The sequence below is a fragment of the Parasteatoda tepidariorum genome, chromosome 9 (assembly GCF_043381705.1).
Source record: "Parasteatoda tepidariorum isolate YZ-2023 chromosome 9, CAS_Ptep_4.0, whole genome shotgun sequence".
Classification (NCBI taxonomy): Eukaryota; Metazoa; Arthropoda; class Arachnida; order Araneae; family Theridiidae; genus Parasteatoda; species Parasteatoda tepidariorum.
Window position 1 is genome coordinate 12,840,781 of NC_092212.1, and position 16,090 is coordinate 12,856,870.

At 26.1% G+C, this 16,090-nt stretch overlaps 1 protein-coding gene across 3 annotated transcripts in view; it reads right to left on the bottom strand.

Moving 5' to 3' along the window:
- LOC107452415 (CSC1-like protein 2) overlaps positions 1–16,090 on the bottom strand; it is a 42,777-nt gene that overhangs the window by 12,775 nt on the left and 13,912 nt on the right. For all 3 annotated transcript variants that reach the window (XM_016068888.4, XM_016068889.4, XM_043053447.2), the window contains exons 11-20: positions 12,349–12,466; positions 10,656–10,789; positions 10,113–10,238; positions 9,863–10,019; positions 8,903–9,009; positions 7,248–7,334; positions 4,338–4,391; positions 4,071–4,233; positions 2,932–3,037; positions 475–642 (exon numbers count right to left, since the gene is read on the bottom strand). In XM_016068888.4, the coding sequence (XP_015924374.2) occupies positions 475–642; positions 2,932–3,037; positions 4,071–4,233; positions 4,338–4,391; positions 7,248–7,334; positions 8,903–9,009; positions 9,863–10,019; positions 10,113–10,238; positions 10,656–10,789; positions 12,349–12,466 (1,220 nt within the window). The remainder of the gene's footprint in view (positions 1–474; positions 643–2,931; positions 3,038–4,070; positions 4,234–4,337; positions 4,392–7,247; positions 7,335–8,902; positions 9,010–9,862; positions 10,020–10,112; positions 10,239–10,655; positions 10,790–12,348; positions 12,467–16,090) is intronic.

Consider the following 16,090-nt stretch of genomic DNA (forward strand, 5'->3'; position numbering starts at 1 on the left):
TTTCCTTTTTTTAGTTTCAGTTTAGATTTATTCATTATGTTGGTAGATGAGTAATATTTATGTTTGGCAATATGGCCATTGAAATTTCAATTACTCATTTATAATTCAATGAAAAATATTTCAGTGTTATCTATAAATCATGCTCTGATAATCAATCAAAGAAATAAAGTATATATCCGGTAAGATTTTGAAAACTTATTTGTTGTGCTAAGTTGTCATAATTTTCATTTTCCCACATTGTATTAGTTTCTATAATTTTAATGATATTCTACTTAACTTTTATGATTTTTCCATTATATAAGTTTATGATTTATTTAAGATTCATTCCAATCGAACTCTACACTATTACACTACCAAAAAAAAGCAACCCTTAAGTTAAATATGACAAAGAAAGAATTGATATCAGTTGAAAGATAAAAGGGGGAAAAGGGAATCGAAATGAAATAGTAAAGCAAAAAATAAGTGATATATTACCATTTCGTAGGTAAAGAAAGAAGAAAATACACATCTGCATCAGAATTATAGACATTACGACACAATTGATGGCTGTTGCATGGATATTTCTACTTATTTTAGATGGGCCATACACATAAAATATATTGTAGCGATCAATAAAATGTTTCAAACAAACATACACCAAACCTATAAAAACAAATATTTATCATATTTAATATTATATGAACAAACAGCTAATAATTTTTATATAACCACACAACACACAAAAAAAAAATGATGGACATGAAAGAGTTTAAAAAGATTTGTAATTGATTCAATATGATTTGTTTTATAGCTAAGCCTCTTTTATTGAATATCTTAATCAACAGAAACCTCTAAGAAACAGTTTTAGATTTATAAAATCAAATATATTATACAACCACTGCATGATTTAATGGCCAAGGTAGGAATGCCACATAATTTTGACCACCACCAGATAATGTGAAAAGTGCCAGTCATGGTACCCCTCTCTTCAAACTTCAATATCCCACAACCAACTAGAGGACTGAGAGAGAAAGAGAGATTTGTAATTGATTCAATTTGATTTGTTTTACTGTTATAACTCTCTTAATAACCATTTTCATCAATAAAAACCACTATGGCTAAATATTTATGGAATCAAATATATTACAAAACCATGGCATTATTTAACAGCCATGGTAGGAATGCCGCATAACCTTGACCCCAATAAGATGGGATGCAAAGCACCCGAGTTGGTCAATCTCACATATTTAATGTGCACTTTGAGTATACATGCCTATTGTTTTATTAGCCGCCAGGATTAAATTCATGATTTCCAGTTCTCCACCAATAGTGTAAGTGATGTCTTAAACAACTGCGCCACTGAAGCAAACATGCCTTATATTAGGTGAAACCTCTGAACAGTGATTATAAAATAACAATCACACATGGCTAGCATGAATTTTATTTTATATAGAATCTCAGCTAACTTTTTTTTAAGTTTTTCATTGGCATCTTCCTATAAATTTAATTATTTCATTATCTAAAACATAACTTTCCCTCATCGTTCATCATATTACAGTCTTCACAGAAGAAACATTTTTAAGCGTTCATACCAAAATCAATTATAGGTACAATTTGGCAGCTTAATTCTATGTGTTACAAATAATCCACATCTTACATGGATGTAAATGTAAATTTAGAAGCTTTTCATAACGCAAAGCTCCACAAAGTAGAGGTAGGTGATGAAAATATTGAAAAGAACAAGAATAATCATAATAGCTATAGAATAAAAAGGTATGTTCTAGAAAATATTTGTAACATTTAGACTTTTGCTGACATAATGATGGTAAAAAACTGAATCATCTAATAATTGATGCCATTATAAATCTGGAATTAAAAAAAATTGTTTGAAAAAAAAGTTGGTTATAACTAGATTTCTTTAAATGTTAATTTTGAGATAACAAAAATTTGAGTAACTATCACAAATTGTGTTGACTATACGTTTAAGTATTGTTTCTAGTAATTACACAAGTTTTTTGATACTGTTTGAGATATATTTAATTACATATTTTGAACAATCAATTTTGATAACTTCAGTAATTGATAACTTCAGATTCTTGTAGTACTGGTGCTAATGGTCATCTCTTAACACCAGTACTACAAGAACTGGATTGGGTTTAAGAAAAATTTAACTACATTGTTTTATAATAATGTTTTAAACATTTACAACATAGTCTAATATTGTGATTATAAAACTTTTCTAGTTTTATTTGACAATAAAAAAGAAATACTATCACTGCATTTGTGGAATTCAAAATTTATATCGGATTCATAATTTTTTTTTAAAAAGTTGGGGGGGGACAAACATTAGAAGCTTTAAATAAAATTGTATTTCAAGCAAATTACTTTCAAATGGAACCAGTCAAATTTGCCAACTAATAAGCTCTACATTTTACAGAACACAACTTCTTTTCAACGATAATTAATCCAAAAGTATCTTCTTGCAAAGCATCCAGTTAGAATGCTTCAACATCAATATTAAAATACAGTGAAACAAAAAAGAAATATAAAAAAAAAATAAATTTCTTGTGAAAATTTTTCCATTTAAAATAAAATTATTGTTTAAAGTTCTTAATTTATAAACATAAAATCAATAAAATTTAGAAACATTTTCAAAAACTTTACATAATCATGATAAAATAACTAATTTCTGAAAAATATAACAGAAAAAATTGTGCATTTTTGTAATTTAGAATGACAAACAATACAGCAAAGAAAAAATCTCTTTTTAAAAAATAGAAAATTAAGCACTTTTTACTAACCTCTAATAAAAAAGCACCTTTAAGGGCCTTTAAAAAACATAAATCAAAAATGAGCACCTTTTAAAAACGCTACTCACCCTGTTTATAAAGAAAAAGTGAACAAATATAAACAAAATTATGTCAATTAGTTAAAGAAATTTATATCACTTACCGAATGGTGTTATAAGGGGGCACAAAACACTGTAAATGATTACCACTGAAAATATCAAAAGATAATAGGCATACTGCACTCCAAACTCAAACTCCCACAATATGGCCTAATAAACAAAAAGAAAAAATAATTAATTCACAAATCTAACTTATATAGAACTATTTTCCTATGAAGTTATAATATGTGACAGTTTTATGACAGAATATATCATATTACATAATCAAAAATATTAAAATTTGAAACTTTTACAAGTAAAATTATTACTAATTAAAAATAAAAAAAGGGCAACTAGCATTCTTTTAAATGAGTTACACTAATGTTACATTTAATAAATGCAGTAATTACATAATGATCTTATATAATGATCAATTATTCTCATATTTAACTAAAAATAATGATTAAATAAGATATTTATATAAAACAATCTTAGATACAACTTTTAAAATAAACGAGAAAAAGCCAAAAGCATCTAAAATCAAAATAAATATACACTTTAATAATTAGTAATAAGATCTTTTTTCTTTTTCAAAGTTGGAAAACTTTTCAACACACATTTATTAACACTTAGACCACAGATTTTATAGTTTTTTTTGTTTCTGTTTTATTGAACAACATTATTGGACTTGAAGTTACTTAGTTTATATATCCCCTATAGTGAATGGGTGTTTTTAAGAAATAACACGAGAAAAAAAAATTATTTAATTTTTTTTCTGTACACATTTACAAAGTTTTAAAATGTCATAAAGAAAAAAATTTTAATTTAAAATTTAAATTTTAATTAAATGTTAAATTTAAGTAAGGTTAAAATTTTCTTAGTTTTTTCTTTTAATTATTTTAAAACAAATTTCAAACAAAAAATAGTTTTTCTTCACTTTATGAGACTTATTTTCTACAGTTAAGCAATTTATAAACAAATATAATAACAACTAAAGCTCAGGTTTCAGAAGGATAAAAAATAATCTAAATAGTGATTAATTTGGTTTTAGTTGTATTTGACTTGCACTCATTACATATTTAAACCAAAGTTATACATGAAAATTCATCAGAAATATTTCAAATCAACTGTTTATTATTTCCTTCTTATTTTTTATCTAGTTTGTTTGATATTTTAAGTAAGAAATAGTAAGAATATAACTTGCTTTTCGTAAACCAGCTTGTTCTGCCCGAGAACGTGAGAAACAAATGTAAAATGCATACATAAAGAGCTCAGGGAATCGAATGAGGTCCAGGGCTGTTCCAATGAAACTCGCTGTTATAACATAATTCACAAAAAAAGCTCCATTGCCAGACAAAAATACACACCTAGGAATTATAAAGTTATTCAGTGAAAGATTTATTCAGAAAAGGAATTATTCAGTGAAAGATTTTAAAATAAAAATAAATAAATTGATAAGAAAAATATTTACTGCCAACGGTATGTTTCTCCTTTCCTGATACTCCATTCCAGTAATGCTTTCACACTAAATTTGAAAATAGAACATTAATATTTAAAAGCCATAAAATATTAAAGCTACCATAATACATAAATTTATTAATTCTTAACTGTAATAAACGGGGATTCACCCAATTTTCTAAAAACTCATACTCTGTGTACCATGAAGCGCATAGCCTCGTTTTCCACTGCTCTATCTCCTAAAAACTATGGTATAAATGCAAAATAATTTTGGAACTGGGCAAGCAATCTGGGCAGCGGAAGAATAACACCTCTTCCTCGAAACTTCCACACCAAAACCAACAAGAGAACTTTCAGTTACGACAAATTTAACATGCAAATGCAAGCCCATCGTTTTATCAGCTGCCAGAATCAAACTCATGACATCCTGGTTCTCCACCAGTTGTTTGTTCAATGCCAAAACTATCTGCTCCACCTGAGCACATATCCTAATATTTAGAAGTAAGATTTTAATATTAATTACGTTATTATTGAAAATTCAAGATATATTAATACATTGGATAGTGATAACAAAATTTCCCCCAATTTTGTTTTTAATACATTTTTTAGTACCCTATCAATTATTAAATATAAAACACAAGGTATTCATATAAGAATTTCCCCAAATTTTGTTATTAAAATAATGTTTAGCTCATTGATTTGAGCAGCAAGATTTTGAAAGTAATAATTAGATTTCTATCATTGAAAATTGAAGATATAATAATACTGAGGACAATAATACATATAACAAGGCGCATAGCCAAATGTTCCAAAAAAGCACTGTTTAAGTATATTTTAAGCACTCAAAAAATATTTTTAAGCACTATATACATTAACAAAATGCAAAATAATTTTTCAAAAACTGCATGATCATGATAAAATAACTAATTTCTGACAAAGTACTCTTTTCTAGATTATATTAGACATCCAAAAAACATTGAGAGATTTTTCGGTTCGATTTCAGAGGGTGGAATAAGAAGCCTGAAACTGAGACTATTTTGCAAAATAGATTGAACATGAGAATTGCACATGAGAATGCAAGAATCTCACCAAACCCAGCTCAGTAAACGCACATGCAGACTTGCAATTATTTCATCAAACATGTAAAATGATTGGCACTTTTATTTCGGTACACTATCATTGAAGGAAAAACAATTCACAAGCTTGCCAATTTTTAAAAACAGGTAATCACCCTAAATTTACTGACAATTCAAATTTATTCAAATTTTAGCAAAATCTAGATGTAATGAGTGATCAGTCTTCAAAAATCCTTCAGAAAGAGAATTCTGCAAGAAAACTAAGAACAATAAACTGATGTATGAAAACAATTCCTAAATTAATATTTGGTTGTTCAGAATTTTATTTTTTCAATTTCATTTTTACATTTTTCTCAACAGGGGACTTAAATGTATTTTTTAAAAGCCAACTTTACACTTAATCATATGTATAATATGTATGTATTAATAAAAGCAATATATAATGACTGTATAATCATTCTATATTTTAGTAGCTGTTATAGCATGACTTGCTTGAGAAAAAGTTAATTATTAATTTATTTTAACTAGTAAATTAATTTTATGCAATAGTTAGTTGATTCCCATTCAAATATGGAGTGAAAAGCTGCATTTCCAGCACTTTTTACTTTTTTTTACTATCAAGAAATAAATAATACAATGTAAAGAAGATGCAAAATTTCAAACAACTTTAATGTTGAAACTGCAAAACTTTAATGTTGAAAATGCACTACAGAAGTGCAATTAAAGCTAATGCACATAAAAACATTGATTGCCGGAGAAAAACAATACGCAAGATTGCTGAGAGAAAAAATCTATGGAATTCAACTGTTCATTATCATTTGAAATGCCCAGGTTCAATCCCACATAGATTCTTCTTATATAAGAAATTTGTGTTATCGTGTTGACGTGATTTGATTCTCAAACATCAAGAAAATAATATATTTTTTAAGTACATTGCATTACCATTGGAGACAAGAAATGGATTGCTTACACCAATGTTAAATGCAAGAGATCAAGGAGCATAAAAAGATTAACCGACTCAAAGCCATCAGAAAAGGCAATGTTTTTTGTTTGGCGGAATTTCAAAAGAACCTTTTTTTTTTAGTTTCTACTGGGTAACACAAAAATCAATTGTAAAGTGTACTGGACAAATTGAGTGATTCACAAAACAGGAACGGCCAGAATTGATCAAGAGAAAAGGTGTAGTGTTCCACCCAAGATAATGCAAGATCTGCAACAAGTTTACAGCTTGAATGAGATATACTATACACTCATACAATCACTATACACCCACCATATTCTCCAGATCTAAAACATTCTGATTTTTATTTTATCTGTTCAACAAAAAGTTTTTAGACATTAAAATATTGATTCAAATGAGGAGGTTAAAAATCATCTGGATCAGTTTTTTTGCTCAAAAAGAACAAAAATTTTATGAGTGTATAATCTTTCTACTGCCAGAAAGACAACAAAAGGAAATTGGACCAGAATGGACAATAATTCACAAGAATATTTGTTCTTCATAAAATAAAATCATCTTTCATTCTCAAAAAAAAAATTACTTTCCAAACAACTCAATTCTTTACAAACAAAATCAAATATCATACCACTTGACTCAAATTTCAGGAATCATAAGTGATGTTGCGGTAAGTTATTTTCTAAAGTACGCAATCGTAAATAATTTAGAAAATAATTAAGTTTCAAAGTCTTAGTTTATCAATCAGATTAAGAATTTTAAAATATATATACAAAAAATTCAAAACTTTTTTTTAATAGCTATAATGAAACTGGGTAAGTAATACTGTTATATTAACAATGCATTAGTTAAATAATAATATATTATGATAAATAAGCACAATTATATTTACCTTGTTAATTGCAGTAGAGGAAGGATTACAACCATAAAAAGAAGAAAAATAAATGTCCGCAACATTTTTGAGTGGTTACGTGAAGATCTAAAAAAAAAAATTTTCAAATAAAAAAAATTAGTGATCAGAATATTTTTTTGGTTATGAAGCTTAATAATCAACATAGTAAGATCTGTAATTTTTTATAAGGTCATTCGTTCTAAACTATAGATGTAAAAAGATCAAATATTGTGCATATTTCATGCATACAAATATGTATGGTAATAATAAATTAAAAATAAAAATGATGCAATATAGAAAATTAAAGTAAAAAAATCATATACTTTTTGTCAAAAAATTAGGAAGAAAAATAAAGTAAGAAATAATTTATTTCTTTAAAATATTGAGAAATTTTCACATGAACACATTTTCTTCTTTAAGCAAACAATATACTGATTACTGACGACATTTATGATGTTTTCATATTGCCTTTTTTCAGTTAATTCTGATAAATATAAAAAGTTAAAGTTCCCCATACACATAAATTCTTTAACTGCTTCTTTGTGATTTGGTCAGTATTTTCCATCATTTCTTCTTTACTAGAAAAAAAACTTTTTCATCAATTGACGAAACATCGAGAAAAACACTTTGCCTAATCCAAGAGTGATGCACAATATTACTAACTCTTATCTTTTCAAAATGTACGTTTATGTTCCAAGTTGCATTTAGAACAAACAAAAGAGAAGCTGGTGATCCCATCTTTTTTACTCATCTTAAACTCTTTATGCTGCCATCTCCTCTCAATGTGCACAAGCACTCAAAAGTCACAATTAAAGCAAAATATTTCTTCAAAACAAAATGCACTTAATTTTTTGAGCATTAAACATGGATATCTGTTTTTGAAACAGTTTAATGTTTATAATATTAAGAGTTAATGTTAAAATAACATTTTCAAAGGGACCTCTTTATCTTTTGCTTACGGCATGCTTGCATGGTGAAGGCTGTCATTTTGCTCAACATTTTACACCAACTGTAAGCAAAAGTTGAAAATAAGATTCTACGTATGGGATAAAGAAAGATGCGCAAACAATGGATAAAGTTTGTACTGTAATAGTAAACGGATACACAAAATGCAATAAAATGATAAAATACAGCCATAAATGAGAAGCTAAAACATCACAAAAAAAATTTCCAATTCCTGCTAGAAATACTTAATTTTCTCACAAAATGAACTTTTAATAAAAATGATTGCATTTTTTATTCTCTTGAACATTAGAGTATACTTTAGAAATCCAATCATATCAAAACTCACCCAAGAAATTATTATTTTTTTTTTAAATTGAACTTCTAGAACTTGAATGAAAGCAAATGATCATAGAGCTATGCATGCGTAAATGAAATGATAGCATTTTAAATGGATGTTTAATATATTTTTGGAATTTGGAAGCGTGATTAAAGGAAAAAATTATGTTTAAAGAGTTAAGTAATAGTTGAATAAAACAAGATTTGGGGCATAATAAAAACTGATATTTCTAAGAATAGCTGTTTATCTTTGCACTGTACAATTATGGTAAATGATATGTTTATAAGTGTACAAATTTATAATATAGTGCAAATAATATTATTGTTTGTTTGCATATAATTAGGATGAAAAAAAAAAACTTAAATTGTCTTACCTTGTCCAGTGGGGCATAAATCTATCAGAGAATGACACAATTACAGGTAATAAAGAAGAAAACAACAAGAGCATCAAAGTTGAGAAGAAGTCTTTGATTACAGGAGTCTAAAAAAATATAGATTCAAATTTTAAACACAAGCAGTAAGATAATATTATCATCTTAGTTAATAAGCTAATTTCAAAATTTTAAATTTTTGACATAGCATAGACTTAGATTCTTATATTATCTTAAGAACAATTCTATCATTGACAAATAGTCATATTTGCAGACCATCATAGAATCAATCAATATGGCAAGTAGTCTGTATGTATACTATAATCTACAGTCAACATATTTGCAGTTACATGTATAAATGCATATAACTTCAAGCAATTCTAAACTTACACAATTTTTATTAATATTTACAAATAATTTTTTTAAAAAATTAATAACTGACTGTTGCAGTCATAATATTGGTGAGATGTTCAATTACAAAACATATTATCAATAAATACCAGCTATACATAATAATATACACACTTATAATTTAAACTTTCAATTGCAGACATATAAAAGCACATTTGCTTAAAATTTCACTGTCAATCATCGTTCTTTCATTGAACAATATAGAGAGGGGAATATATAGTGCAAGAAAGCTTCAATGTCTCATCTTGAATTAAGTTTGAGAACAAATGTTAAAGATTTAAGCTAACACAGTATGACCAAGGCTGGACATAGGTTTTACAGCCCCCAGGACAAGACTCTTTGGGGCCGCTAAGTAAAAACATAAAAAAAAGTATTCTATTCATAATTATTGATTATTTTTAAAAAAATCAACTTTTAAAGCAAGTATTAAAATTAGTAGGAACATCATTAAAGTATTAAAAGTTTACAGTATAGAGAAATTCAGAAAATGTAATAATACCTATTCTTTATTTTAAAAAAAATGCAACAAAACTAAATTGAAATATTACTCACTTCTCTCACTAATTTCTTAGCAGCGGGTGTGTATAAAATATCTAAATAGCTAAGGACGATAGTGGGAGTTGTCAAGAAAAAGAAAAGAATAAACAAGGCAAAATTTGTCGTAAAAGCTCGTGTATACCAAAGGCTCTTGCTGACACTTAAATTTTCCCTGTAATGAAAAAAAAGTTAAAATTACTTTCTTTTATTACGACGCAATATAAAAACTAATTGGTGACACAGATTTAGTACGATCTCAACAAACCAAAATATATCTTCAGGTGGGTAAGCAAAATCGACCGTCCAATTGTAAGGGTTCAACTGACGAGAATAACTAGATGATGAAGGGCTTACAGTGCACTGACAATGCTTTTGATAATCCTTATAAATCCTTTAAATAAAAACAAAAGTTAAAAAATACATTTTTAAGAGAATTTCATTTGTAACTACTTTTCAAGGAACATAAAATAATGGTAAACTCATACTCAGTTTTGTCCTTATTACTACTCAACTGTCAACTTCATTTTTATTAACTCCTATTTGTTGTGATCATGCAGTCTTTAAATTGATAATGCACAAATTATGCATACCAATTTTTTTACAAAAAACATTTGACTATAAGGATTAAAAACACATAATTTTCATACATTACAAACATTTCCTTCAAACTCATTATATTCATGACTCATAACAATTCTTTAACATTGAAGTATAAAAATATATGTGACAACTAAAAATGTTTTTTTTTTTTTAATTATAGTTAAAAAAATAAAATTAATGAAGTATATTATTTTAAACTCATCATCACCTCTCTGCCATCTCTTCGGTTTTTAATGTGACAAATGCCAATCCAACAGGCTTTAACAAAGAAACTGATCTTTGACGATCAACAGCTGTGGCTAAAGCATGTTCTTCCTCCGTATAGTAGTCTAGGGCATCAACCTAAAAATTACATTGTACATTAAAAGATCAAAAACATATATAAAAATGTATTAAACTTATATATAAAAAATCTTACATATTGATATCTTATAAAAAATAAACTTGGTTGTAAATAAACAAATATAAAACAAAAATAAAAAGTTATATTTACAGACAGTTTTACCACAAATTGTTAGTTTACAATACAGAAATATTCAATAAAACTTCCTAAGAAAAAAATATAGATATATATATTTAAATATCCAATTTATAGATAATAGTTTTCTGAAGAAAAAATTTAAACTGTCAAATAAAAACAAAGATTTAACTACGTTTCTAAAATTATAAATAAATAGTTTTAACTGCGTCCGAAGGTAATTTAAAATAAAAACACAAAGGTAGAAAAATACAAAACAAATTGCAAGAACAATATTGAAATGTGAATAATTAATAATAAAATGCTTTTAAAATTAAATATATAAACATAAAATTTACATTGTGTTATGTAAAATTGGAGGAAAAAAGCAAGTGGAAAATCTAAAATTCAACTTTAAAATACATTAACAATAAAGAATCAATTGTTATGTTAATGGAAAATATTTTTTTAAGAAACCCAGTTAGTTATTAACTGAAATGATTGAACTTTACTGACATTGGTCCCATTTCTAAGACTAATGTAAGTTTATAATCCTACAACAAATTCATTATTTAACATTAATTTATTAACTACATTTAAAGAAAACTAAACATCTTTAAAGATATTAAGTGTGGAGTTCAGTCATAACTTCTATTATTATTAGATCAATAGTAGACGGTTTGGTATTATGATTGCAAGCTACATAGTATGTGTCTAAAAATTATTTGATTATTCAATAAAAAATTTAGACAACAACAACATTGCAAGGAATTTCAGGAAACACTGATTGCAGTGTAACTGATTATTAATAAGGTAAGAACATTAAATTGGGAAGGTTTGACTTACTTATTTGCTAATAAATGAAAGAATAAAGAAGAAAAATAAAATAAACAAATTAGTTAGCTTAAATATAGATGGAGATATGGACATTTTCATTTAAAAAAAACTAATTTCTGTCATAAGGTTTTATTTATTTTATTTTTTTTGCTATGATTTTGAAAATATTCAATAAAAATTTTTAAAAAAAATTTGGAGGAATTTTTAATATGCAACAAAATTATCATTTCAAAATATAAGAAATGCATTAAAAATGGTGCAAGATATGAGAGTTTAAAGCATTTTTATATTGCGCATGCATTGAAAAAATTCACATTTTTCTTCCTAATTTTATAATGAATCATATTTAATACCAAATGAAAAATGTCAGATTTAAATATCTAGAAAATAAACACTATTTTGATTTTTGACAACACTAAATAAAATTAAATAGACACTAAAAATAAATAAAATTACCACTAAATAAATATCATTATGGTATTTTAGATAATGAAAAAAAATATTGTTTATTAATATTTTCCATTAATATGACAAAAATATTGAATCATACAATTTTACAAAACTGAGTTTTGGTTAAAATGAGATTGATTAAAATAAATATCCTTACTTGTTCACATCTAGAACAAACGCAAATATGACCACAATAATGAGGTCTCATCCTAGGTCTGATACCAGTCTCTTTTAAAATATTTTCACAATATATTCTTGCATGAGTAGATGTTTCTCTGAAAATACATTAATCATACGAATAAAATTACAATTTATTATTTTATTTCCAATTTTCCAGAAACTGCACAAAATATGAGAGTATGCTTACATCAGAAAATAAAGTATGGTTATATAAGGATATATAAATGATAAATATTTAAGTTCATAAAATCACAATATACTGGAAAGCATGTGGGTAAAGTATAAAAAGTCTCAACATTTATTAACCCAACATTTATTAACCCAAATCATGAAAAAATAAATAAAAAGGTAAGTGAAATCATTTTACACAAAAAAAAATCTTACATTGTTTTTATACTTATTTAGAGTTCTTTTTTTACATGTGTACATTGCTAGTTCAACAAACAGCTAAACTTAACATATAACTCACTAGCTGAATACCTATTCTACCTACTGGATGGGAAAGAAAGAAAGTAATCAATATATCCGTACTGAAAACATTACAAAATCATACACTAAACTGAAAGAAATGTACCAACACAATTGATAAAGTTAAAATAATTCCACTCTTCTCATTTTTTTAATCAATTATTATATTTTGTCTTTCCTGTAGTTTAACGTTATTTGATTAAGCAAAACATATTTTAGTAGTTAATCCCTTCAAAATAAGGATTAACCATATTCAGTATAATTTAACATGAAATTGTTGCTCCAGGCCTACTCTTAATAGAAAAAAAGTACCACAATCAAGCCATTTATTCCGGTGCTTACTCCTTTCAAAGGACCATAAAAACCTTTTTCCATAGTATTTAAATTAAAACAGCACACCATGGATGCAATTTTAATAGGTACCAAATATGCCAATATTACACATTTTACGTCAATGGGTATATTTTATACCTACTAAACAACACCAATTACCATAATACCAGAAGTGCATATTACCAAAATTAACTAAGCATTATGTGCATCTTTAAAAGTATGGCAAATTTTTATGTTTATCCAAATCAAAATAGTTCCATTGCTAAATTAATTTTGCTTTATTGTACACAGTTATTTCAATTAGTACCTATCACATACCAAAACTAATTTAGCATCATTAGCCTCAATAATAATTAGGCAATTTTTTTATGTTTCTTTTAAACAAATTAGTAGGATTTTTTCATTCATTTTATTTTTAAACACAGTTTTTTTTAATATTTATTTAAGCAATAACTATTATCAAAATTAACTAAGTACTAGCATCAAAAATGGTATGGTGATTTTGTGCCCTTCTCCTAAACAAATTCGAACCATATCTCTATTAATTTTGCCTTTTAGAACATGTCTTTTTTGTTTCAATTATTAAAAGTAATTCATTATTGGCATCAATAACAATTTAACTATTTTTTATACGATCTCTTAAAATGTTCGCTGCCACTGGCGCGCTAGCGCTTCAGAGCGCCCCCCCCTGGTATGCCGACGACGCGCAGGTGCGTCGATCGACTATGATAAGTTTAGAGATGCCAACTTGCTCCGGACAGCAAATATAGTTATAAATAATTTAAAGTGGTAGTTTATCAATTGTGATTCTTTGTTTTAATAAATTCAATTTAGTCAATTTTTATCCACCACTATTTCTAAATAATTTGTAGGCTTATATATTCATCACTTCATTACAATTATGACATGTTGAACCTTTTAAAAATTAACAAAATTATTCAAATGTTTGCAAATTTTAAATTGTAGTTTTTTAAATTATTTTGGCGTGTCCGGAGCAGTTGGCATCTCTGTAAGTTACATGCTCCGGCTTCTGAGGATGGAAATATCATTTTTAGTGGCAGCGAATGTGCTAAACGACTGATTTTCTTTAGTTCATAGCATATTTTTTTACTTCAATTAGTAACTACTACCAAAACTGATTAAACATTGGCCTGAATATTTGTAAGGCAATTTCTTAATAAATAACTTTGCACTGAGTCTCCATAAATTCTGTTTTTTTTGTTACATAGCTTATTTTTTTATTTCAATTAGTACATATTATTTAAACTAATCAAGCATAAGTGGCATCAATAATATAGTTTTATTATTCATCAAAATGAATCAATACTATTTTTCCACTTATTTTGGTTTTTAGTACCAAACTTGTTTTTTTATTTCAAATTATGTTGATTTTAAATAACTTAATTTTATAGAAACACCTTTTTAAAGCGTAACTATAAAAAATCTAGTTCCAGATAGTTATAGAAATAATAATTTTCTGATGTAATCTGCCGATGCTATTATGTTCAAGTTGATCATTGTGTTTATCTGACATGACAAATACGAAATAATTATGTATTAAAGAACATGCAATAAACCTCATTTTTAATGAGACCCATAAGCTAAAAAAATTACTGATTATGTCATCTTTACAATATAAGAAGAAAAAAAAAACAGAATCGTCAGCAGCTGAATTTTTATCAATTGCTGATTTTAAACCATTCAGAAAATTCCCCTTTTTAAATAACCGAATAATCTAATTAAAATTTTTGAAAATTTTTAGAATCAGGGATGAAATTTCTGCTTTCACCCACTGTCAAAATTTCAGGATGGTAGAATATACAGTTCTGGAATTATAAGAGAGACAGGCAGACAAACTCTTCATTTTATTATAGATAATTATAGAGACTAAAATAATAATAAACTGAAACAACAAAATAATGTAGCAAAAGAAAAAATAGACATTTATTATAGCACACTTTCTTTCATTATTTTTTTTTTTAAATTTCACTGCAATTTTTAATATTTGCATGGTTTTTTATTAAATGTCCTTTTAGGAGAGTTTTGAAAATAACTCTACTCTAAGCAAAGGTAAAACTATTATTGGATAATTGATCAATCACTTATCAAAATTAATAATAGGAAATAACAAAAAAAATTATATCAAAATTGAATGGGAGTTTTCTGACCCTTTTTCTACACACAAATATATAAATAAAAAAATTATTTTTGAATGTTGCAAAATAGAAATACAAAATCAATTATTTCAGCTTTTTCCTCAATAATTATGAAATAAAAAGTATATCATTTTTAAATACCTATATAATTGTATGGTTAAAAAAATAATTTTTCTTTTCAACAAAAAAATAATATTAGTTAATTCGATACTAAATTTTTTTATATTTTGAAAATATACACAAAGAAAATTAAAATGAAACTCTGAAAATCATTGTTTTATTTACAGACAAATTTATTACAGACATATTTTTATATTTTATACAGACAGATATTAAAGCCGAAAAACAAAAAAAAGAGAGCCGAATGTCTATGAGTAAACAAAAATTGCTTTAAAATCGCTATCCAAAGAAAAGTATGAAAAAAACCTTGTTTTATTAATATAACTGACCATTAATATAACTGATATTGAATAATGGATTAATTATTTCTTACCAAATATCTGTAAATAAATAAAAATTGGTTTAAAATTGCTCAACTCTTTTATTATACATAAAATAAATAAAAGAAAAACTTTTTCAAATCATTAATAAATTTCTTCTTGTGAAATAAAAAAATAGTAACCACTATTCTAAGTACAAAATATTAATTAAAATTGGGTCAAAATGCATGGTATTATTTAGTAACTGAATTACTCAATTATTTTAGTTTGGTGTGGAGTTTCCTTAACATAAGTAGGTATTTATAAATACATATATATATAT